Below are 26,816 nucleotides of genomic sequence, written 5' to 3' on the forward strand. Positions count from 1 at the left end.
ATGGGGTTTTATATGCTTATAAACCTGTGCAAAAAATACAATAAAGACATTTAAAAAATGACAAGGAAATTATTACCCCTACCACTGCTGTTGCCTTTTCACGCTCTAATAAGTCGCCATTTCCCTCACCTCAGAAGATAAAACACAGACATCAGTGGATTCCATAGAGAGGAAATTGTATTGCCATGTATACCACACAGGCATTCATCATTGTGGCTCAAATCAAGCCGCCCTAGGTATAATCTCCTTAATGGTGTGTGTCTATCAACATGACCGCTCATTGCAGCATTAGATAGATACCACACTCTGATTCTATAAAGATAGCCTGCCTTGATGTGAAAATATTGTTGCTGCAGAAAATTGAGCCACATAAAGGTTTTTAATTGAATCCTCTTGTAAACACTTTTCTGTTCCATCTGCAAGGCAACTGTTACCCTCGAACACATTAACCAGTGCACTGTCAATAAAAAATGAGTTTTGGATCACCCTATTAAAGCAACAGACATGCTACACAAACATAACATACGACCGAACAATGTCATAACCACGCTGTCAAGTGTGAAAGATGACACACATCATGCCTGGACCTTTGTGTCATATCACATTATTGCAACAGACTGGATGAGTCCGGAGAGACAGGGAGGGTGTGTGTGTACGAGAAAAGCAGAAACAGAGACGATAACAAAGAGTGAAAGGAACAGCACACACCACGCTGGTATTCATTCCCATTCAGTCTGTTTGTCTCCAGATAGACTGTGTCTCAGTGACGGGCAGCAACAACTCCCTGCTGGGTCTGCTTGTGTTAGTCATTTGTGAACTTGAAATCCTCAAGATGGGAATGAAGCAGCACCGTACGTAGGCTGTGTTAAAGCTATTCTTACCTTTCCGGCATTTTTACACTTTTCTAATCTTAAAATTATCCTAATAAGCGTATGGCACACTAAAATGTTAAAATAATCCACCAGGTGTTAAAACTTGTCAATATTCAATTCTCATATGTTTCTGATAAAAGTCTGACCAATCATTTTATTTGGTCCAAATAAAAGGATTTGCCAAGCTTCCTGCTTGTCATCGGTCATTCCGTTTCACTTGCGCTCCTCATGCAGCGTTCAAGTGCCATGAGAAGTCTGATTTCAGGGTAGGTCGATCTCCCCCGCTGGTAGTAGGTTCCACTTTGACAGGCATTCCAGTGCACTTTACCTAGTAGGAGGTCTGAAACTTTGGACTTCCCATGGCACTTGAATGCAGCATTTCTCTCTCAACGCACGTGTCAGGGGAGCAGGGAGTGTCAGAGGTCAGACAGGGGGAAGAGGGTGGGACTTTCGAGGGAAGCGCTGTGAGACATGCACAAAAGGTAATAATTGCTTTAAACATGTGTGCTACTTAAAAAACACAATGTTTAAGCCTAAATCAGTTCCTGCTGAAGACATCCACCCAGTTGCTAGTTTATGAGGCCCAGCACTTAGCCAAAATGAATGCAGTCTTGCATATAGCTATGATCAGGCCCAAAGAATCGATTAAAAAAACTCAAAGTTTCCTGTTTTTTATCCATGCATGTAAGTTGAATCGATATCCAGGAAATTTGGGGGGGGGGGGGGGGGGGTTCTGGTTTCCGGCAGAGAATCATAGCTGCAGTCTAACACGATCATTTAATAAGTCCTTCCTTCAGTTTTTATTGCTTCAACTTGATCATTTTGGATCGGTGTAGTGCTGTTGAAATGTATTGCATTATACTGACAGGTGTCTCTGTTCTTGTGTCCACTATACACGGGGCAGACACAATAATAAGAACACCTGTCAGTATAAGGCAATTCATTTCAGCAGCACCACAAACTGCAGCCTCCAAATTGAACATAAAGTTGAGTCTTATAAACTTTATGAAGATATATTTTTATTATACTTCTGTTGCATTAGACTGCATTCATTTTAGCTAGGTGTACCTAATGCACTTTAAGTGTCCATTTTCAGTAGGAACAAATGGGTCACATATCCTATATATATTTTTAATTTCAAAAACTGTAGCTTTTTAGGAAATGGTTCCCACAGAAGATTTAATATATCATTTGTTGGGGATTATTTCCAGCCTAGTCTGTTTATTTAAAGTGTTGTATATGGTATTTAATTTAATCATATATCATAAAGAGCTCACAAATAGTCAATTTTGGTCCTTTTCAGACTTGGAAGCAACAATTTTTTTTAAATCTCAAGCTGTTGTTTAGTTGCTGCCACCTCAAAGACTTCTGTGACTTCCCTATAAAGCGGAGTGTTTACTACAGCACACTGAAGACTCCATTATGCCTCCAGCTTGTCAAACAAAATTGATATTATGGACTGGATCCAAACCACATTGGCAATTAGCCACTATTCATCAAAAACTCAAGCGGTGGAGAGATGAGAACAAACACGACTCTATTTGCATTAACAAGCATGGTACATTACCAGAGTGGTGAAGATATAGTGGTAATACTCTGTCATCATCCCCATGGTCTGGGCCTGGAAGGATAAAGAGACAGAGGATGAGATTGAAGGTGTGAATAAATAGAGACAGGATAAAGAAAATGGGCATTTTGTCGTGTCAGGGCATTTTAGAATCAACAGCACGGTCAGAACAAACAATACCAAAGAAATGCACAAAAAAACATAATCAGTAAAAAAAAGTAGCTTTAGTTTTAATGAACATATTGACTATTGCGGCTCATTTTGTGGGCAAGTTTCTGCTATTACTTTACAGGATTTCTGCACCATATGTGGTCCATGCCTTTCTATGCATTTTAATGGTTTGCAATGGCTCGGGGCATGTGACGTTATTCCATCAGAGAAGAGAGCCTTCAATCAAAAGAGCTCGGAAATCTTTGCCTCATACCCAAACACTCCATCACAGCCACTTGTTTCACTCAATCTACATTCAAAGGCACCACATTCCCATGGCAGTTGTTCTTCCTATTTAATTGTACCATCTGTTGTGGGAAAAAAGCCAAGGTTACGTACGTAAATAAGATGTTTCCTATGTAGAGGCAAATTCACTTCTCCATCTATACACATCAAGCCAAATACTTGACATTGAAACTTTGTGTCACATTTTGTATTGTGAGCAGGAGTTTTCATTAATTAAGTACATTTTCTACTGCTACACAGGGAATTTACCGTATGATTCATAGTAATGACATGTCTATTCATCAACCTGTCATTTTAGTAAACCTTCCCACCAATACAGCGGCAGGGTCCCAGCAAAGTGTTAAAAAAATAAAAACATATGGCAATAAAAGGCACACAAAATTATTTGTAAAAGACACCAAGGACATGTCTCTCATTTTCTCCCATCCAGTCTGAGAGGGAATATAACCTGACAGAGGCGTGTTGAATGCAGGTGAGCCTGTCAGGGCGAGGACAGCACCTGACATATTGTTGAGAATCATGACATGACAAACAAAATATCCCAAGGACATGAAGCAGTATTTGTAACACTTCACTTTTAAAATAGTCACATCACATACTCTTCATATGTGTGCACCTACTATACCAGTCAAGTACTTTGTCACCGCTGCCTGTAAATCAAAACGTAGGTGATATTCATTCCAAATGTGCCTTTTACTAATGAAGTTGTTTTAGGTGACTGTCACACCAAATTTTAATTGAGGGTTATACAATCATCATATATAGTACAGTTGAAGATTGGCGGGAAATGGGGGGGAGAGAGAGAGAGAGAGAGAGAGAGAGGCTGAGGAAGGATGATAGCCAGCCAGATGAAGAGAGAGAAATGTGAAAGGACGTGAGTATGACATGCAGCAAAGGACCACAGCTCGAGTCAAACCCGGGTCGCTGCAGCGTGGACTCACTTCAGTATATGTTGTTGCACATTCTAGCACCTTTTTATGTCAATAAATACCCCCCCCCCTTATCTGAATATGTCAACTGTTGCTTTTGGCACTTGTGATAGGGATTTTTCTGACATTTTAGAGGTCAAACTATTAATCAATACATTGAGGTACATACTTTAAAGGTATTGATGGAATAACCCTGTACCAAGTAGGATTGAAACTTCTTCAGTCATACGATATCTGCATTTAATCATTTTTATACCATATCTTGACCGAGATGTCTTTGATCGCAGTCAACCATCACAAGTGTTCTTTGATTTAATGCCATGTATGATTGGCCCACTACCGCACCAGCTACTGCACACTGAAACATTGTTCCAGTGTCAGTGTGTTTGTGCACAGCACAGCTCTGTAGGTAATTAATCTATGCCGTGTCGGAGCGCATTGTTGTTGCGCACGGCCGCTCACTGATTTTACCGTCATTAAATTACTTGAAAACAACACAGGATGCTACAGTATAACCATAAAGACCTCTACACATATCAGACTGCTCATTTATTACTTGATATTCTGCTTTTTAATGAAGGAGAGGTCCTGTTTCCAGGGTTATTAGAGCCTCTTTTCCAACTTTCTTTTTAGAAAGAATCTCATGTTTTATCCTGCGAACACTTGTTGTAACATTGGTTGCTAAGCTATTGTTATTATTGTAACTACCTGATGGAAAATCACATAAAAAATAGAAGGCAAATGTTCAGGGATACATAAAGCTGGGGCTCAGAGGAGATCACTATAAAGCGATGAAGGTTGGGGTAGTAATAACAATGAGACCTTCAATCTACTTTGACCCCTGTTTTTGTAGCCAAATACAAAGGCTGTGGTATTCTTGGCATCACTCAAAATTAGCCCTGACAATTTGGTCATGGACAGAAACTGTCTGGAGCATTTTTTGCCTCAAAACCTTCTCTCACTTCTTATCTTAAGAGGACACTGATTCCTTGGTGCAAGATGTGCAGACTGGCCACGAGCGAATATATGTCAACTTAGATCTCTATAACTTGGGAGGACTGAGTTATTTAAATAACTTCGGAGGAGATGATGCATTTGGTAAACATGTTGACAGAAACTGACAGCACACTGAATGGAGGGCGGTGGGGGGGATCCACCATCCTGTTCCTAACATCTATAGAGCATTAGACTTCCTACACACTCTCTACTCTCTACTCTAGACTGACAGTTAAGACAATCGTTTATATCAAAACCCATTTTGATAAGCATTTTGGATCTTATGCATGTTTGTAATATGTATATTAAAGTCTTGGGTCGACCACAGTATGTCAGACTGCAGGACGGAGTGTCTGACACCGTGGTCTGCAGCACTGGAGCTCCACAGGGTACTGTTCTTTCCCCATTTCTGTTCACCCTGTACACCTCAGACTTTCAGTTCCTCTCTGAGTCCTGCCACCTGCAGAAGTTTGCCGACGATTCTGCAATTGTTGGCTGTGTCAGTGAGGGGAAGGAGGAGGAGTACAGGGACGTTGTGGACTCCTTTGTCGACTGGTGTGCAGCTAATCACCTGATTCTAAACGCCACCAAGACAAAGGAGCTAGTGGTGGATTTCCGCAGGAGTAAATCTGCCCCCACACCCATCTCCATCAACGGACTGACTGTGGATGTTGTCCAGGATTACAAATATCTTGGAGTACACCTGGACAACAAACTGGACTTTTCCAAGAACACTGAGGCTGTATACAAGAAGGGCCAGAGTCGTCTCTATTTCCTGAGGAGGCTCCGGTCATTCAATGTTTGTAACACCATGCTGAGGATGTTCTACCAGTCAGTGGTAGCCAGTGCCATCTTCTTTGCTGTTGTGTGCTGGGGCAGCAGACTGAGGGCAGCAGACGCAAAGAGGATCAGTAAGATCATCAGGAAGGCTGGCTCCGTCCTGGGGGTCACACTGCACTCTTTGGTGGCGGTGTCTGAGAGGAGGATGCTGTCTAAACTGCACAGCATCCTGGACAATAACTCTCACCCTCTCCACCAGCTGCTGACCTCCAGCAGAAGCACATTCAGCCATAGACTCATTCTCCCCCGGTGTAATACTGAACGCCGGAGGAAGTCTTTTCTTCCGGCGGCCATCAAACTTTATAATTCATCTCCCCCCAGTCAGGTAAGGAACAGTGGAGACACTGTATCCTGAAAATGTCACTTTGTCACTATATACCATCACTGCATCACTTTATTCAGTTGTACTTTATTCAGTTGTACTGTCACTTACTTCAGTAAGTAATGCTGCTATACCACACTGTCACTTTATATCACCACTACATCACTTTATTTATTTATTAATGGTTTACTGTAACTATCTGCTGCTACACTTACTGTGCTTTTAGGACATGCTGCTACATTTCACTGTGGTTTACTGTAACTGACTTAAGTACGAAATGCTGCTACACTCCACTGTGCCACACTGTCACTTAGTTCTGTAGGACATGCTGATACATTTTTAACATTTTTAACACTTATAACTTATCGCTCCTTCTCACTTATTTAGTTTGTACTTATTTTATTTCAATCTGCTGCTAAACTGCACGCTGCGTATTGTTGTATATTGTATATACCTACGCTTAACCACGACGTCTGTTGCACTCTGTCACACTTGGTTCATTGCTTGATTTATCTGACGTTAGCTTTTTGATTTGATTTATGTTTATGATTATTGTTACTCTGATCCTTTTTCCGCCTTTGTATCGAAACTGTTGCACAATAATTTCCCTCGGGATAAATAAAGCTTCTTGAATCTTGAATCTTGACAACAACTCATCCATGAAAAATCATCTGAATGAAACAGTTTGACAAACTATGAAATGTTTCTCTGCTGAAGGTCATACGTAGATTGTTCGTTCCGGGAAGTATAGCCTCCACATGTTCACACACGCATCAGTTGGTCAGTTTTATCTTAATTTCTACCATTGGACACTAACTTTTAGGGTGTTTTTAGCAAGCGGTTGACACAAGTGGAAATGCTACACATTACACACTCTGCTGCTACTCTCCTTCCAAATTCTTGGCAAGTCAAAGCCCATTTTCCATTCACAATGGATCTGATTAACTAAATGCTAAAGAATCATCTGGTTCCGGTGACAGCTGTGTGGAAAAGGACCACATGCTTTCACTTGTTCTGCCATGCTAAGATCCAACATCACAAGAGTCTGTGCCACATGCTCTCACTAACCTGTTTGAGAATCTGCGCAGCCATTTGGTGACTGCAGTCAAAGATGATGCGAAACTCCCGACTTCTCTTCATTTCTTTGAGAAGGGGTCTCGTGTCCTGTGAGTCAAGAGGCAGCTGACGGATCTTTAGCCGAATGTTGTACCTGGACGGGGCCATTATCAGCTCTTGTAGTCTTATAAGACCTGAATAAGAGAAACGGCACAAATAAAGACGTGTTTTACAGTATCACATAGTCCCATTATTCTTTCCTTAGGTCATTCAACAGAGTACTTTGTCCAACACTGTTTGTTAGAACACAGTAGTATATATAGTAGTCTGTTCACCTGTACTGTCATCGTATACGACAGTGGCTGTTTTCCATTTGAGAAACTGCACCAGGTCCAGGATAGCATAGCTAAGTGAAGAATAATCAGGGTATAAATTGGCATAAAAGCTGTCCCTGTTGTCCATGGGGTGATGTTTCCATCGCACCTGGACGTGCGGCACTTCCAATGCATTGCAGATGGACTGCACGGCATTTGACGACGAACTATGTGAGGGCCCAAATATTGCAACCACACCTAAAGACAGCTGGTCACAAGCTAGAGGAGAGTAAGAGAAGAAAGCTTGAGAAAAATGGGTAAAGCATCTTAAGCCACAGTCAATTTATCAAGGATTTCCACAAATAATTATTTCACTAAATAACAAAATTTGATTTGTGAGCCAAAAACAATCATGATTATCAAATTAATAGACATATAGTTTATTGACTGACCAGATTCTTCTCCACACTGTAATCACAATCCTTGAATAAACAAAAAACAAGCCACTCACCTTTTCTTGAAGCCTCAAAACTGTCGTAGATATTAATCCTCTGTATGTCATATGTTAATGTTGTGTTGGGCAACAAAGTCCTGTTTCTGTTAATGTTATTGACAGCAAATTTAAAGGCAAGCTCCTCTGCACTAACAAGAGAAACGGGTCCATCTGTTTGTTCAAAAATCCCACCTGAAAAACAAAAGACAAAGAAACACGAGGCCCATGACAATTTGTCTCAAACATAATCAAAAGCAAAAAGAGAAACATAGACACAATTCCAGGTACGGCTAAATGGAGAAAAATATATTGAGAGACACACTTAGAAGGACTAGCAGCACAAGGTATTACATTTGCAAACATGGAGTAGGCCTCTCTATTTTCAGAGAATGTTGAAAAAAAAAAAGCAATATCAGCTTTGAAGTCTAAAGCCATGAGAGGGAGAGGGAGTGTGTCTATCTGTCTGTCTTTCTGTCTGCCTGTTCCATCATGGCAGCAGGATATCTCGGGCTCTCGTCTTTCCATTATGTTGTCCTTTTATTTCACTAGAATACAACATTAGTGGAGCAGAAAAGTGGACTTGAGCACTGTTTTACATAAATTTCAAAGGAAAGTTTTTTTTCCATTTGTTAGATGGGCTGGACTACTACTCAAAACTTACAATGCATATCTATGTGCACATCAAAGTAGAGTGTTGCTTAAGATGGTGATGTGTATCAGACAGACTACATCCTGCAGTGCAGAGGAGGAAAAAAAGTTTGTTTTTTTAAATAGTTTGACGGGGTTAATGTTTTTTAATGATATATCAGGCCTGCAAGGCAGATAGTACAGGATAAACAACCAAAATATTATTATTAAATATTATTTCAATTCACTCAAGGGAAGCTCCACAGAAATTATAGACAAGTTTATAAGGAAGGAGTACTACTCAACATGTCTTCTTCAGTTCTAAAAGGAGCTTCCTAAGTGATAATGATGTCACGGTGATGGCCATCTTTTACACTTTCGTTAACATTACGGGATAGGGCATTACGGATGTATTCATGTAACACTGCAAAATAGTGTGTTGCTCAAATAATCTAACACTTCATGTACAGAAAACAAGATATTTCTGTTTTATATTAACACAGAATATTCAACAGTCAAAGTATTTTGTTTGGCAATATTTCACTGTCATGTTCCCGGCGTCTCATATTAAAATAGTGTAAGTTCCTCCATTTGTGTGTAATTGGTAAAGTAACAATGTACTGTCGAATGTAAGACAACAAAGTCCCTCTGTGGCTCAGCTGCAGCGTTTAAGAAGACAGTTTAGACAGCTTCTTAAAAGGCGCCTGTAGGAACATTAGCTTATGGAGGAACCGACTATTCCACCTCCACTCTCATCATATTACCATTTGAATAACAAAGAAAAACGTCTCTGCCAGTTTACTGTCATCAAAAGTTACAAATGTCTGTACTTAAGTTGAACTTTTAAAGCAATCATTTAAGTTCTTGAGACAACCTTTTCTCCACATTGAGATCAGAACAGTTCTCAACACTAAATCGCTCTAGTAGATATCTTTAAAGATATTTCTGCTTCCTGTTTAAGTTGATTTACAGTCAGACCTCTTTTTAGGATAACCTGAAGGTATCCAACTTACAGTGATCATAAATGTTGCCCATTTCTTTTATGATAATTGAATAATCAATTAATCAACTAATGGTTTTAGCGGTTGCTTTTGTTGGAGGATAGCTTTAAGTATATGTCACTGTAATATTGGTATTAATATATTTGCCTTAAGTTGGAGGATTGAAATACTTCATCATTTTGATAAAAGGGCTTTCATTCAATTCAAAGAGCCCATTAAGTGATTTATTATATTTTAGTGTTTTTTCTGCATTATTTATGCTTAGAATTTCGCACTCCCATGGCCTAGCACACGAATACTGCCTGCCAACCTGGTATTATTTCCCTAATCCTAGAGAATACCTGGTTGCAGAGAGCTAAGCTTGGAAATAGCACCCATGACCTGTTGATGCTCCTGAACAGACCCTCAATGCCTGAATCACTGGTTCACCTTCAGTATATCTGCTGCTGTAGGCAGAGTGGCAATTCTGGAAGCTAAGCTCATCTTACTATTTATGACTCAAAGCCTCTCTGGATTGCAAAGGGCCGTGATGCATAAACCGCCCAGTGGAATGCGTCACATTAAAATAAATGAATCTTTCCATTTCATGGGGAAATCTCATTAGAGTACATTAAGTAATTGCTGGAGTATATAGTAATTTGACTGTTAAGAGGATAAAATGTGCATTGCTCAGAAGCACTTTAGCAAATTTAATAAACAGGAGGAAACCTGCTCCTTGGGAGGAATATCCTCTGGATAATTTGCTCTGCCCTTTTCAGAGCTCTGCCATAAGCACAATAGCCTTAAAGCCTTAATGCACAAAAGCTCCCCCAACTCCTTCTGGAAAGAAAATATTTTTTTTTTAGCATCGCACAAAATTCCCTCTAATGATGTAGAGATGGGAACATTATGGATCATGTTTACAAGTTCCCATTTAAACAACTACACTGACTGTTCGTTATTGCAGTGGGCGCGTGCAAATTGAGATGCATGAATTTCGACTTGTTCTTGTGAATCTCAGTCAAAAGGCTTCAAATTAGCATGTCTCCGATAGGCAAGAACACAAAGGGCTTTAATTAGTCTCTAAGGTCCTACCACAATATATAAATCAGCCACTAATTGCAACTGTTTCCATAATTTGTCCTTTGAGGACTTTGTGGATCAGCTCCATTCAAACGCCTGCTAAAAGGAAACCAGACCATTCAAACTTAAAAGGAATATTAACAGACAGTAGGGACAACCAGTTGTGGTGGTGTAAATTATAGTGAAAATATTATGCTACAGTATGGTGTAGAATTGTGCAATGAAGAGCAAACGAGGCTGGCCAGACTATCATTGGTAACTCTGGTTATAAAGCAGAATCACTGTTTCCAGGTAATTTCCTAATTTCTCATTTGAGTTACAGATCTGGACTGCTGGTTTCACCCCAAGTCTCCAGCAACTAAAATAACAAGCCTGAGACTTCTGTAACTGTTCAGTTCAGTTCTGAAAAACAAGAATATACAAGGGAAATTAAACTGGCAACTATGAGGTTATATCTTACTGAATATTATAGTGTAAAATGCCCTAACAAAAATACACATTCAGAAATATGTAAAAAGAAGCAATTGTGATGAAAGTGCGGCTTACAAGTGCATAAGTGGTATTATTCAAGCTAATAAATTATACATTGATAAAACATTTGGCCTGCCTGTTAGAGAAAGCCTTTGGTAATTTGCAGTGTGAATAAAAGTTAAACTGCATTTTATTCTTGCACAGAAGCTGTGAGTGCAGAGCGGTCTGCAAGGCCTAGAGGAACTGACAGAGACAAGCTGTGTCGAGTCAAAATCAGAGGTTTCACATTTCAGCTTTACATGTCCTTGCAAAAATCCATGTTGTAGCATGAAAGCCCCACATGTTATGTTCCCACAAACAACGTGGGCAAGTGCAAAAGCATAAACCCACCCTCTGCTTTTATGTAGTGGCAGACATGCCTGCAAGCCAGCTTAGCTTGGAATCATCTGAGCACCCCAAGTGATATTTATTTTTAACATCTACTGCATTTACAGACTTGAGACTTCAAAGAGAGTGATCCGAGTGACAGAATGACAATCTGCCAAAACAAAGCAACATTAAAATAGCATGATGTCAGGGTTGTTTTTTCTTATATTATTTTTTGGGCTTGATAACTTTTAAAACATTATGATGAAGCTATACATAATGCAGTTTTACCGATAATACAAAGTAACATAACAATACATTTTACATGTTTCTGCTCACTGATAGAAAAAATTTTCTAATTCCTGATGAAATTGAACAACCTAAGTGATATGTGTTTTTTTCTCTTTACTATCTGAGCTGTATTGGCTTGAATCCAACATTGCTTTTTTTTTAAAATATATATATTTTTATTTTTCCTGAATAAAGAAGGCAGTGATTAATTGAGCCTGATCTTAAAACTGCTGTGTGATTAAAGTATGGTATGTTGTTTTTCCTACAATGGTTATTCATTCAATTATTTGGGCTTATATCCAAGATTGAAGAAGTCATATTTGTTTGCTTGTGAGAATGTTTGTTCCTGTCCAGAGCAAATAAGTCAATCAGGTGATGTAGTATAAGAGCGTTAAAATCTGCTTAGGGAGGATGCTCGGGGTGGTATATGGGCCCCAAAACACAGGACTTTCATGCGATGGGATCCGCATTAGTGTACTGGAAGTACAAAGCCAAACCACAACCTTTTTTTTCTATTCAATTTAATTCAATTTATTTACAGTGCCAAATCGTAACAAAAGTTATCTCAGGACACTTTACGGAGTACGTATACACTCATCCACTCTATGACTTATGTATGATTTACACAGAGCCAACAATTCACCCCGTGAGTACACAGTGGCAAGGAAAACCTTCCCTTTAACAGGCAGGAACGTCGGACAGGCCCAGCTCTATGGTGGACGGCCATCTGTCTTGACTGGTTGGGGAGGAAGAAAAGGAGAGAGAAGAGAGAAAAGACAGACAGATGGACAGAGAGAGACAAAGACAGATGCAAAGACAGACAGATGGACAGAGAGAGGCAAAGACAGACACTAAGACAGACAGCACGTCCTAATCTCAACCAAGTTGTTTTGGTGCCTAGGTTTTTTCGTCACCCTCAGTTCCCTAAACCTAAGAGGTTATATTTTACAAGATGTCATAGAAATTGCTAAGCATATGTTTTCAGAAGATATCATACCAATCCAGTGAAGAGAATATATGTTGCCTTAAAACAATACTCTCACAACACCACAACTCAAAGATTGTCAGATTACCATCCATTGTCTAAAAAAATCAGAAAATGTCAATTTACAACTGGAAAAAATGTCACATTTACACAAACCATGTGTCTTAAAAAAGAAATTGAAGTACCATCCATTTATTTACCATCGTCATTTTTTTATCTGCACTTTCCACGTCACAAGGTAAAAACTGGGATAATATTGCTTTTGTTCAACATAAAATCTGTGCAGTGGAGAGGCAAGATTTTTTTCTGTTTTTTTCTGCCATGCAACAATCTGACCTCAGTTGCGGTTACAACCATTTTCAAAACAACATCAAATATAATTCCATTTCCTCACTTGTCCTTCTAAATCTGGATAACCCTGGGACGAGGGGGGTCTGTATATAAAGACAATTGATAATCTACAACCTCTGGACATATGTCATAATAGATGGACATCTACTGTAACTATAGGTAGATATGGTAGCTGGAGTACACATACATACATATCTAAGAGTAAACATACATATACATGTTGTGTTTACATGCAAGAAGCTATAGCCTTCTTTTCTTATATATATATATATATATATATATATATATATATATATGTGTGTGTACTCCATTTTCCATATCTACATATTTCTACAGTGTATATATACAGCATATATAAATGTATATATATATATTATTGTTTTTATTGACATTCATTTTATGACACATTGTGCTTGTTAAAACAAACTCCTTGCTGCCAGAAAAACCAATGTGTAAACCCAAACAATGACACTAGCTCATTATGCTCTTCGATACATATGTGCTCGCCCACTGCATCTCTGAGTGTTGCTCTTTTGTACTTTCTTTTCACTGGTGGGATTCCCAATCTCCCTGTGAATAGCTTCCTGTCTCCCTGGATGTGCAACAGCACTCAGTTACACAATGATGGCAGCAAACAATGACCACCACAAAGCACACACACAAACCACCATGAATGTTCCGAAATACTGCCAATTTCGGGAAGAATACGTTCCCTCATAATTATGGGTAACAGCATGACACTAGGGACTAACTGTTATACAATACAGAGACCAGCAGTTATGTTTGCCAATACTGCATTTTCTACCACACATAGTAAACAAAAAGGCCAGGAATCTGTTATATTTAATCAATGATAAGTATCATGAGAGGAAATTAAGGGTGCTACTTAATTAATGGTGTCTGGCAACATGTTTGCTCATTAGTTAACAAAGTCATCTCACAGCAAGAAGGGTCTCGGTTTGATCTTAGCTGTGGCTCTTCTCCCCGTGTTCACTCGCGTTTCCCCCCACTGCTCTGCCTCCCTCCCGCAGTTCAAACACATGGAGGTCAAGTGAATTTAAGACTCTAACATTGCCCGTTCGTGTTAGCATGAATGTGTTTGTTGATGTGTTAGACCTGCAGTGAATCAGTGATCTGCTGAGGTTGTTCCCATGTTTTTCTTCTAATGCTCCAATAACGCTGTAGCCTAACCCTTAATAATAATAAGGGTAATAATAAGGGTACATAGATGAAATAATGATCAATTACTCAAGTTAATAGTATGCTAAATAATGATTTACAATCTCAACAAATCTATGTTTAAATATTTGAATGAGGAACACACAACATATATGCATTTGGAAATAAAACACTAAGTCAAAAGTTGGGAGGCTGTTTTTTTTTTTACTGTATTCCCATTTTAAAAGAAATAAATATATCAGTATTACTTTACATACAAACAAATAACTCTCCTGGATAATGTGACAGTCCTATAGGTTTATGTCATGGGCACCAGTTTTAACTATTCCAGATTTGTTTCAGAGATGTTTTGTCTATCATTTTGGTGGATGGCTCAAAGTACACTAGGCCTAGGCGTGAAGAGCAGTAGCGAATTCAAAAGGCTTTCCTTTTGAAGCTGAGTGCTCCATCTGTGAGCCATGGGAAAGATTATGCATATAAATGTGCGTGTGTATGTATGTATATATATATATATATAGGCATGTTCACTCTAGGTTGCTAACTAGTCTGTAGAATATGTGCTAGCTGGAAAGCTAGTTTCAGTGTGCTGCTGATCAATCCAGTGGGGCAGGAGAAAACCAGACTGACTGCTCTCTCTCTCTATATATATATGTGTGTGTGTGTGTGTGTGTGTGTGTGTGTGTGTGTGTGTGTGTGTGTGTGTGTGTGTGTGTGTGTGTGTGTGTGTGTGTGTGTGTGTGTGTGTGTGAATATACAGTATGTGCATGTATGCCATGTATGTATGTATGTTAGTGTGGTATAGAACAGTCACAAACAACCACAACACATGGTGGTCCACATGCTATGCTAATCTGTAGTCTATTGTCTTCTTCTTCCCTCAAAAAGGTTGTATCTATTGGCTCAAACAAAGTGTTAACTGTCAGATCATAAAGGTCTCTACTGTTAATATTGTTTAATTGTGTGAGAAGTGTGATAGCGACTGTGTGATAGTGCTGACATGCTAATGCTTGCACACATGTTAATTTCACAACAACGCAACTGACTATTAACAGTGTTAAGGACTTATAAGTCTGATAAATGAATTTTAATTACAGAGGTGTTATCTTTCACACTTTTTCTTTCACACTTCTTGTGTATGCTCATCTGCCATACACAAGTCAGACTGTGAAAGCAGGCTTGTTGAAAGCATGCAATTGTTGGGCTATTTAGTTTAAGCCAAAATCAACAACAAACACATCACATTAAAATATAAAATATTTAATATGTTTTTAGCCTAGTCTTAACACGATTATTTTTATAGACACCAGATGTTAGAACCAAGAGGAAAACATTCCTGTTGTAAATAAATGTTTTCTGAAGAGGTTGTTTCGTTTAAAAGCCTTTCTTGGAGGCCTTTGCTAATGTGGATGCCTATGTTACATATGTAAGGCAAGGAGTGTTGAAGCTCAAGCGATTGAAGGGCACGTTACGGTTGGCATCTGCTGTTAAGTGTTTGTGTTCACTGATAACGCTTGAAAATGAACATAAAGCCTGCACTTTAGTTTAATGGCTGCCTCATTCAGTGACATTTTACTAAGCTCTTATTAACGCGTGTTTAATCCCTTTTAAACAATGATATCAATCTCTAAACATTTAGTAAGACTTGTTATTAAAAATTATTGCAATTGTAATTATGCTTCATTAGTGACATTCAGATGTCACTGGGCAGCGGGAAAACAATACTGCTATATTCTGCTTATCTTATTAAATATTAATAGCACTCACATATACTTTAAGTAAAAGTAATTTCTAATAATGTAAAATGAATTGTCTATCTATGCATTTCAGTTTCCATCGTTTTAAATTGTATTAACTTGTGAACTATTATCAATTTACTTAAACTCTTGATGTTCTGACAGCCAGCCTCCTTTTTGTATTTAAGAGGCTGTAATGGGCCCAATTTTAAAGCTATAGTGAATATGATGCTATCATCGGAATATAGTGTCCCATTGGTACCAACCATAACATGCTAACTTGTCAGGAAAGGGGCTAAATAAAACTCCACAGTTAGGTCAAATTTTGGTGAGGGAAAAACTTTCATGGACATTTTCAAAGGGGTCACTTGACCTTTCCCCACAAAATATCTGATTAAAAATATGTTCTGTGGTTACCCACATGTCTTCCCTTTACAGACATGCCCACTTCATGATAAGTCTATGCAACTTTGGGCATGTGTTATTTCCGTCTATTCTAAAATGATATATTTGACCATTTCTGCAAACTGGGGTCCTTAAACAGTCTTGAATTGTGAAAATTGGGTATGACTGAAAAGCTGAGAATCTTGTGGATTCACTGTGTAACAAATGGCTGTAAGAACTTATGAGACATAACACAGCATGGGAAAGGGCATCATAAACTCCATCATAATGTAATCATAAACCCTTATACTCTCTAAACTTTCAAATGAATAGGCTTCTAACCAAACACAATGTGTATTACAGATTTACAACTACTATTACGCTTTCAGATGATATACACCACTTCTAAGTGTTTATTGATTTCATTTAATTAATGTGTAACTATTTACTGATATCTGGCGAAAACAGTTAATATGATGTAGTTATTTTGAAGCGATCCCAATGTCTCATTTAATTTAACTAAGAGCCTCTTTTTACTGGGCTAATGGTCTAATCAAACCAAAATAGGAATATCAAATTCGCTCTGACAAATGACCAGGTATATTGACAATTTAAATATTGCAGTCAGTAAGGAGAGGGGTTATGGGTTTCTTATTCATAACCTTGGCATTGATTCGATCATTGTATTCTGTGCCAGATTTCTGGCAACATGCAGACAACAAGTAGAAAATAAATGAGAAATTATCAGTCGGACTTGTGATATCCACGACTTCTAGTTACGGCTGGGCAATAAAAACAAGACTATATTCTATTCCGATATATTTATTTTCATACCTTGGTAATTATATACACTGGAGAACAAAATTAGAGAAAAATTATTGATTATAAAAAAAGGTTTTTGTTAAAGTGCCTTGGTAAATAAAAATGTATAATTAGTTCTCTAATTTGGATCTTTAGTGTATATTAGGGCTGAAACAATTACTCGAGTAACTCGATTACATAAATGCATCGAGACAAAATCTCTGCCTCGATTATTCGTTTAATTCCTATCTCGCAGGGATCAGCGCAGGGATCATTGTTCCACACGGACCGTTTTTGCGGATGCACACCACTATATCCGGAGAAGGCAGAGGATCATTTCACACTTAAAGAAGAAGCCAAAACGGTGCAATGTGTCCACTGTCAACTAGAACTGTAAAACCACAACAGCACGACATCTGTGATTCAGCGTCTGAGCTGAAAGCAGCCTGTTGTTGACCCCACTTCACCGAGCGCCGCTGTTGCGGTTTAAGGAGGGCAGTTGCTATAGTGACGGATAAACAGGAAGAGAATGGGTAACGTTAGCTGTCCTCGTGAATGCCTCTAGTTTTTCATGAATGTTAAACATAATGTCAACTACCTGATCAGTCATTATAGTTTTGTTTGAGTGAATGTGTCTTTGGCATTTTGTACGTTGCTTGTTGTTACGGTAAACAGGGTGAGAGCGAATCCCTCTTCCTGATAATATCTATCTCTAATTCATTTTCTAAATCATCTATTTAACTTTTGAACCCTGTTTGAGTGAACATGTGCGTCAGGTACAATTTTATGCACCACTTTGTATTGTTTAAATAGTAAACTTATTCATTATGAATTGCGAGTGTATTGCCTTCAACACACACACATCTAGTCTCTCTCTCTCTCTCTCACACATGGTCACACACTCACCCCTGTTATGTTACCACATCAAATATGGCTACCCAAGACATAATATATTTTTTTGCAAAATAACGCAAATTCTAATACATCTTTGAGCAAAATTATTTATATATTTTATCCGATTACTCTATTATCATTGGTATAAAAGGTAGAATACTCAATTACAAAAAGATTTGATAGCTGCAGCCCTAGTATATATTCATATAGCATGTTTTCTTTCAATAAATCGTTGATATGAAGTAATCACATGGTAAAGCCTATTTTTGTGTGAGTTAAATACTTGAAAAATGAAAGTACTGAGTGTTTTCTCATTTTATTCAGAGCTTTAGTGCAAAATGAACGTATCATACAAGGATCAGAACTTAAAGTATTGTCCGAAGCAATTTGGCTACTTTATTTGACATTGCAACAAAAACGATATAGAAAAATATATATGATAGACATTTTTATATCATCATTTATATCGCCCAGCTTTATTTGAAAACCATTTGTTGTTCTCTAAGACTATTTTGGTCTGTAGAGATTTGAGTATATAAACACATGACAACACAAACAGTTGTCATTACTTCATCATTCATAGCTTGATAGTGGCATGCATAAAATACCGCCATTCTACAATAACTCACAACCTCAAATTAATATCAATGTCAATATATATATCAATAAATAATTGGGTTCATCCTTAACGTTTACATAAATGCCAGAATACAAGCAAATGTAACACCCACGACTCCAAGTGTGCACAAGGGGCATCTGGTCTAAATTTAGAGTGATGTGTTACAAAAGCTGCAGATATAAAAGTGTCTGATAACACATTATTATTGATTTTATGAGTGTGCTGCAACAGATAAAACCATCATTATCTATTTGAAAAAAACAATTACCCATATATTCATCACATTGTGGAATAAAACCATTATTATATATGTACTCATAGTGCACCACATTTGTGCTGGGTTCACACACACATATACACACATGCACAGTATTTCTTCTCAGAGAATACTATAGATAAAGCTTTCCTCAGTGACTTGTGTCGCACACACACACACAAACATACACACTGTCTCTTTGCAAAGCCGACTTGAATTAGAGCTTCCATTTGTCACTCAGATTGATTCATGCAGTCTCCATTGTTGTCTTAATGATGCATTTAACTTACTACCAATAACATGGCAAATAATTGTTTGCTCAAATACTCTGCCTCATAGCAATCCATTATGTAGAATGAGTGTTTATATTCCTTCCTTTGACAGGCTGTGCATAAAGTAAATGTGTGTTTTGTTACATTTCTGCAACATATTTCTTCTTTCTTCTAACCACTGAAGCCACTGTATTACAGGAAAGCAAAGAGATTATTATCGTCAAAAACAATTGCGTATCGGCAGCTGATAGGAGCAGGAACGTCTAATGATGCAAGAGAAAGCAGATATTATTCCAACACACAGACTACTCTCTATGAAGTCTTGCACCGAGGAGAGAAAAATCTCCCTTAGAAAACAGTTATTCTCAAATTCCCATACTCTTTTCTTTAAATGTGAAATCAACAGTCAGTGACAATGTTTTCAGTATCACAGCATTTAGACAAATGTGTCATTTGTGTGTACAACTTTAACAGATCATAATATATTATCATATAAATTGAATTTGGGCTTCTAATGTTTGAGTCCATAATGAAAAAGGCTGTTTTAATTATGTTATTTCTACCTCTAACTCACTGTCCACATTGAATCTCCATCCAGCTCTATCACAGCTGAGAGGCATTCTTATTTATTTGATACGATTAGTAGTACTCATGCAGCCCTATAATGTTGTGATATCTCCTCTGTCAGAGGACTGTCAGGTAACAACACATTTGTAAAATCTAATTTTATGCTCAAGTGGTTCTGCTTCTGCAATTTATCGCAGCTATCGCTCACCCTCTCCCCTGCTTGCTCTTGCTCGCTTTCCCTTACTCCATCTCCCTCTCCAGTCTCCACCCTCTCTTCCCAGCTTAGCGAGGTGTTTTGATCTCATTATCATTCCCAAACATTCACACCGGATAATCTGTCAGGGCGGGAGCCTGTGCTCTGCACCGTACAGGGCACCCTGGTCATGATTAGGGGTGTCGGGGCGTGCTTGCAATGAAAATCCCCCCCCCCCCCCCCCCCTTTAAACCAAACCAGACGTAATGAGTATATCTTTCTCCCTGCATGCTACGAAAACTTGGCTGTGTCAATTAGATCCTTCAGTAAAGAGAAACTGCCTCATACTGTATGAGGAAAATTGTGGGACAACCCAGCGAGGACACAGAATTGGTTAGCCAAACCAAGCAGCGGGACTCAGGTGCACATTTACAAATGACAAATCCCTTTTTAGAAACACTGCACAATGCACAGTGAACCTCCATTAGACAATCCTGTTCCACAATGCACCATACAAAGAGCTACCTCCCTCGTCTGTGGCCTATTGTTATCACGGAGGTAAAAACCTCTCTATGCCAAATCCTCACCTCACCGCCAGTTCAATCAAAGGCTCTGCCAGGAAAATGGGGAGCTAGACAATGGTAACTAATGCCAGGTGGATGGGGGCCCTGAGCTGTGCCAAGCTACCTGTGTCCATCACCATCCCTACTCCGTCTATCTCCTCACCTGCTGCCACCTTTCTTTGTCCGCATATGGTGGCAGAAAATATGCAGACCTGCAGTCTTGGCACTTGTCATAGTGGGAGGCAAAGGTGGCCAACAACAGGAAAAAGCTTCACACTGTGCTTAAACAACAGCTTTGGAAGGTGCACCTTCGATATGGTGTGTGTGTGTGTGTGTGTGTGTGTGTGTGTGTGTGTGTGTGTGTGTGTGTGTGTGTGTGTGTGTGTGTGTGTGTGTGTGTGTGTGTGTGTGTGTGTGTGTGTGTGTGTGTTTTGGAAGTGGATTTTCATGAAGCTAGATACAGGGCACAGTTAAATATTGTGTCCATAGCAACATTTGTCAATAAACAATGTGCTCAGGATCGCTTACAAGCTTACTCATGAGCTATTCTGTGGCTGCCTCATCTTTCTGTGGTTTAAAAATATAGTAGACATACTTTACTGTGTATGTTTTATCTTGCCAAAGAGCAATACAATTATATAATACAAAATTATATAATACAAAACTAAAAGTACAATTTGTTTTCTGATATACTGTATATTTTCATATTCTCAACTTGGAAATATACTATGATTAAAAGTGGTTAACTTAAAATAATCTCAACCTAATAAAATAATTTCAACCTCACTGCAGCATCATACTGTGCCTAGAAGATATAGTCATCCTCGCTTACCAGCTTTGAAGCCTCATACTTAGTCTGCTGTTGGCCATGTTTATCCTTTCTTGCCATCTCAACATACCCTAATATTGTCAGTAACAATCATCCATGTGTGCATATTGCAGAACTCTTCAAATTTCAAACTCTTCTTCACTTATGTGAAGAAAAATAAGGAATTGACCTTGCAACAGTTAACTTTTAAATGGTAATTCAACATTAAAGCACATAGTGCAGAGACCTGCTGGCTCTTTACTGTATGTGCTGAAACTTTCAAGCATTCTCCATTTGTGTCATATCTGAGTTTTTCTATGAAAAGAAAAATGTCAATCAAACATTATTTATGCATGACATAATTTCCACATACAACCATGAATTAAAGTATAAACAAATTAAAATGTTTGCAGGGCAGCTGAGTATTGTTTGTTTGAGACTATTCTGAAAATATTGGTTGTCATCCATAAACACATGGCTATGTTTTTTCCCCATTCAGACCCCTAGGTGGACTCTCATCTGCCAGGCAAGAAAAACACAGTGATTTCTCAGAACATCTCAGCTGCTACTGCAGTGGAGTAAAGTCCGGGTTCATAGACAGCAGCAGTGTGTGGAAAAATGTATTCTTCTTTCCAATGAGAGCGCTATCACAGCAAGGGAGGGCTTTGGCATAAAAATGTGGGCTTGTTGGGCAAAAAAGAAGAACCTGGCTCCACTTTTGTCAGAGTGCTGCATTGGCCAATCAGTTTCTGTTCTGTTCATACCTGATGATCCTAGAGACCTAGGAGAAAATAATTTGCTCACTTACTCACAGTGCTTTCTTCTTGTCACTTGTCTCATTGGCTCTGGTTGAATATAATAATTTGTTGGTTTTGTTATGATGTTAGCTCGTTTAGTGTAGAGCTTCTGCGAAAGGTTTTTCGCTGACAAAGAAAGTCGCAGGAGTACTATTCAGAAATATTTGCATTTGAGGCAAATGAGAGCCCATATATTATGTCAAACGGTATCAAAAATGGTTTTAAATATTGATGTTTTTCAAGGTATCGTATTGAAGATAGAAATGCTTTGCAATTGTCAATTGCAGTTCAATGGTTTGAACTTTAAGGATGGGGGTTCACCAAAAAGCAAAAAGACAAATCTAGAGGAAATGTACAGGGTACAACAGAGGCGGCTTTGTTTACATTCATAATCAGGATACCAGCAGGTGATTCGTTTTATTCTTTAAAAAAAAAAATGCTTTAACAAAAACAACATGGCTCAGTTCAAAACAAAACTCCTAATCTCCTCTCTGACATAATTTTGACATCATTTGCTACCTGCCAAAACCTGCCCTATACTGCAGATTAATAGAATGGAGACAAGGATGTAAAAGTAAGATTACTTTTAATTTTTTCTTAAATTTATAGCTCACATTAAGAAAAAAGCCTACAAAATTAACAAAAAAAGGTCAAGTGTAAGATGTGTGAGGATGTGCGTGCATGCGTAGCTATATACTTAGTTAGCCTATTAGCCCTGCATTAGGAAATGTTTTCAGTCAGAGTGCCCGGTAACTTGTCACACTCTTTACATTCCAAACAGTTACAAAATATTACTTAATTTTATTTTAACACAACTCATACTGTCTTCAGAAGTTGAATGTCTTTTTCTGTAAGGATGTCATTCGAAACAGTTGACACAGGAATGGCCAACACTGAAAGTTTGAAGTTACTGAAAAAAATGTGAACAGTTTGAATGACTTTAAGTTCTTACAATACTGTATGTTACATTTTGTCTTACAATCAATATATCATTAGGAGTGTCAATGAAACAGCAGCAATGAAGGCTGAGTGTAATAGACTCCCACCTCAAGGCTTAACCGGAGAATTTTATGTTCATATTCGTTGTGACGGGTCAGTTGGGGGCTCCGGGGCTTGATTTTCTTCAGAAGCACTTTGGAGAGGCCTGTTCATTTTACTGTGTCAGACCTGTTGCAGACAAATTGACTCATCCTGAAGGTTAAAGTACCACAGTTGGATGTATAGTCACTAAAGTGAGGGGTTAGATAACTACTCTGGGTCAAAAAAGAGCAGTGTAATTGACATTGATTTTACAACTAAAGGTGCAGTTAATATCAAGGCCTGTGTTTAGCCCTGCAAGCTGCTTCAAAGTCCATACTAAACTGGAAAGGCATTTTTTAATTTAGGCCACCTTATCAACATGCAGTTTTGACAACCACTTAGTTGCTTTAATGCTTAACATAATTAGAACAAGAGTTTGAGTTCAGCTACGTATAAAACTCTTTGACAGTGCTATTATCATCCCCCCACCCACAGAAATTAGTGTCTTTTGCCAGAGGCTTAATGAAAACAGGACGTAAGTATCTTTTTATGATCTCTTGTCTTACTTTCGGAAAAAGGCAGTAAACATCTAAGACACGCTTTTATTGCAAGATAGAAAACATAGAGCTTGAACGTAAACCAAATAATGTCAGACAAAGGCAGATGTCAATGTTTGTAAATTAATAGACTTGATTATTATCAAAATGAAAAAAAAAACAGCTTAAATAGAGATGGATAAGGGCCTTGAGTTGCGAGGTTGACAGGGGTCTGAAGACAAGAGTCACCCTGTTTTTCAAAGTCATTGCAGGTGCGGCTAAATATAAATCTGCCCCACTTATTGTTGGACGGACCGCACATGCAATGTTAATGTAGACAAATGAGGGGGAGGTCCAGGTTAGATCATTTGGGACACCTCTGGCTAGTTTCTGGGACATGAGGCACTCAAATGGAAATTCACTGTGTCTGCAAGAGCGTTCACATCCTCTGGAACAAGACCAATCTTAACACATGTGAATTGAAGCCCTGGGCGCTCATTTCTTTCCACGTTCTTGTACTTTTCTGGTGGTATGAGAAGGGAGATTATTCCCCTCAGGGTACGCAGAAAGGGCCATGTACTCATGAGGATTAGCAGAGAGCAAGGAGCAATGAATTTGAGGGACCAGTCAACCGAGGGGACATTAACTGATACCTTCGGAATGAAATTCGACATTTATATCTTTATATATCTAACTTCAACTTATTACAGGTAGACTTTTTCATTTTAAGACACTGCAGTAAAATATATCATATTAAAATGCCAGAGAGTGCAAAAAACTATCCTTAATGATTAGCTTCAAAGCACATTCCCTCATGGCTGTATGTAAATCAACGTGTTTGACTGCGCTGATGTGATTGACAGCCTACACGAAGCCTCTCTTTTCATCACACTACCCACGGTCAGCCATGTAGTCTCATGAAACTGGTCTATATTTGATTTTCACATATATACAAGGATTGTGTTTTTCTTTCGGGATCTCTGAACCCACTTGTTAAATAAACTTAACCTAGAGCTTCCAGACACCTCGAGGTTCTCCTTGGGATGATGAGACGAAACAAAATTTCAAAATTGTGTGAGAACGCTTTTGCATACACGTCATTTCCTGAATGAGAGCCATTCATTCTCAGTGTGGAGAACAAAATGCGGTGAGCTTATATTTGAGTTCTTTTTCAAACATGGCTTGACTATTGTAGGTTTATAATAAAAGCTGCCTGTTTTATCACAGAGCACAAGCATTATTCCTAAGCACTTTGCACCGTCTTTTCAAAGCCGATTACAGCACGGAGAAGGAGGCCAGCTCATCCTTGCAAAGGCAGGATATTTACATTTCAGTGCCATGTGCAGTGAATTTTAATTTGCCTGCTACAATTTAATGCGCTGGCTTCCTAGTAGTTTCACACATGAGTGCTTAATGGCTTCGTTAACATCCTGAGGGACTTTCCTCATTACCTGATCTGGTCAACTCTGACAGGTGCAACGAGTCTCATCACTGATCTTTGTTCATAGTCCCAAGTTCCCTTGCACCATCGATCGTGGTGAAGTCGGAATCAAAGAAACACATGTGAGTCAAGAAGCCAAAGTACAAAAAGGAATGTCAGTCAGTGGCATAAGGGAATAAATCTAATGAGATCTGTGCCCTTGACAAAAATATATGGGCCAAAGTTAAATGTCTAAATTATTCCTGTATTGCCTCTCTGAGTATCTTTGGACTCAGACCAAGAACACCATTAGGCCATTTTAAACAAACCCATTAAGTATGTGTTTCATTGCACAGTCACTGATACAGTCTTAAGGCAATGCTGTGGAAAAAGCTTAAGATTATTTTTATTTGTTTTACATTATGAAAGACACCAAAGAATTGTTGAGTGCCAGCTGTAGCCCATAAATGACACAACGCATTGTTTATAGTCTTTATAGTCTATTCATCTCTGTAAAACACCTTTACAGAATATAATTCAAATTATTGTAATAGAACTTTATATTCCAGCCTGAAGGTCACTGAAGTTATCTAGAACTGAAGACAGTTCATCTTTCTGAAACCTGGTTAACAAGAATCTCGTATATCAAAACACCTTTGTTCTTGTCAATCATTATTGAACTAAACTTAACAAATCAAACACATATTTAATTTGTAAAAAATGTTATTTGAAGGTGACCTGAGGGAAGAACTTAACATTAGCTGTGTGTCTATTCGCCAGTGTCTTTTGACCAATGCAACAACTTGTTTTCTCACATCACTTCCTCCACGCTTGCTCTCTGAGTGATGGTCACACACGCTGCACAGCATAAATTGTCTTCACTGCCTTGATCCCTGACATGGACATGGTTTCCTGCCTAAGTAGCTCCTTCTGGAGTACTTACAATCAGCCGACACTTTGTTGTTGAAGAACACATAACATATGTGCACCTTTTGTATCGCCTACACAACAGGCTGTGCATCTTGTCTGGTCAGGCACTGGAAAAAGACAGTGGAAATACCGATCCGTCTGGAGTAATGATTTACCATCAGACTTCAGACAACCTTGAGACTAGAAACTATATGTGGAACATATCTTCTGTGAGATATAAATAGAAAATGTAACTTGCATTCAAATGTTTGTTGAAGAATTGAAATCACTGTCACTCCAATTGAGCAAGGGCAAGTAAAGTAATCAGTTATGACAAACAACAGCAGAGGCTGTAAATATTCTCTTCGATTTTTTGGAACATGACGAACTATTCTATGCTATTTATGTTCCAGTGAAGCCTTTCTTACATTCTTGACCTTGTTTAAGTGCTTACTTCAGGGCTCTCCATCAGTTCTGATAGTAATGTTGCTCTTGTCATTCATATGTGAGCCTTTTTAATTCCATTATTAATGAACTTTGTTAAAAAATCCTCATCAAACTTAGGAAATGTGATGTTAATAGGGTTGCAACTTATACGTTTTTTTCAAATTTAACTTATATGTATTATTTTCTCAATTCATTTATAATGCGTATGGCCTATAAGATGTCAGAAAACCCCCCAGTGACGTAATAATTTTGTCTTGTGTCCGACCAGCAGCCCAACGCCGAAATATATTCTGTTCCTAATCATATTAAAAAATGAAAAAACAGGAATTCATCATATTGGATGAATGTTTGCAATAAGGAAAGTTACTTAAATAATCTATCGATTGTCACAATATTTGCTAATTTCAACCATTCCCAGT

The 26,816-nt window shown here is 38.4% G+C and overlaps 1 protein-coding gene across 1 annotated transcript in view; it reads right to left on the reverse strand.

Annotated features, from left to right (window-relative positions):
- grik3 (glutamate ionotropic receptor kainate type subunit 3) overlaps positions 1-26,816 on the reverse strand; it is a gene marked incomplete at both ends in the record, with an annotated part of 100,168 nt that overhangs the window by 38,441 nt on the left and 34,911 nt on the right. The window contains 4 exons of the mRNA XM_083917552.1: positions 2,440-2,493; positions 7,051-7,232; positions 7,374-7,631; positions 7,864-8,037. Of these exons, the coding sequence (XP_083773678.1) occupies positions 2,440-2,493; positions 7,051-7,232; positions 7,374-7,631; positions 7,864-8,037 (668 nt within the window). The remainder of the gene's footprint in view (positions 1-2,439; positions 2,494-7,050; positions 7,233-7,373; positions 7,632-7,863; positions 8,038-26,816) is intronic.

This window comes from Echiichthys vipera (genome assembly GCF_963691815.1).
Source record: "Echiichthys vipera genome assembly, chromosome: 8".
In the NCBI taxonomy this organism is placed as follows: Eukaryota; Metazoa; Chordata; class Actinopteri; order Perciformes; family Trachinidae; genus Echiichthys; species Echiichthys vipera.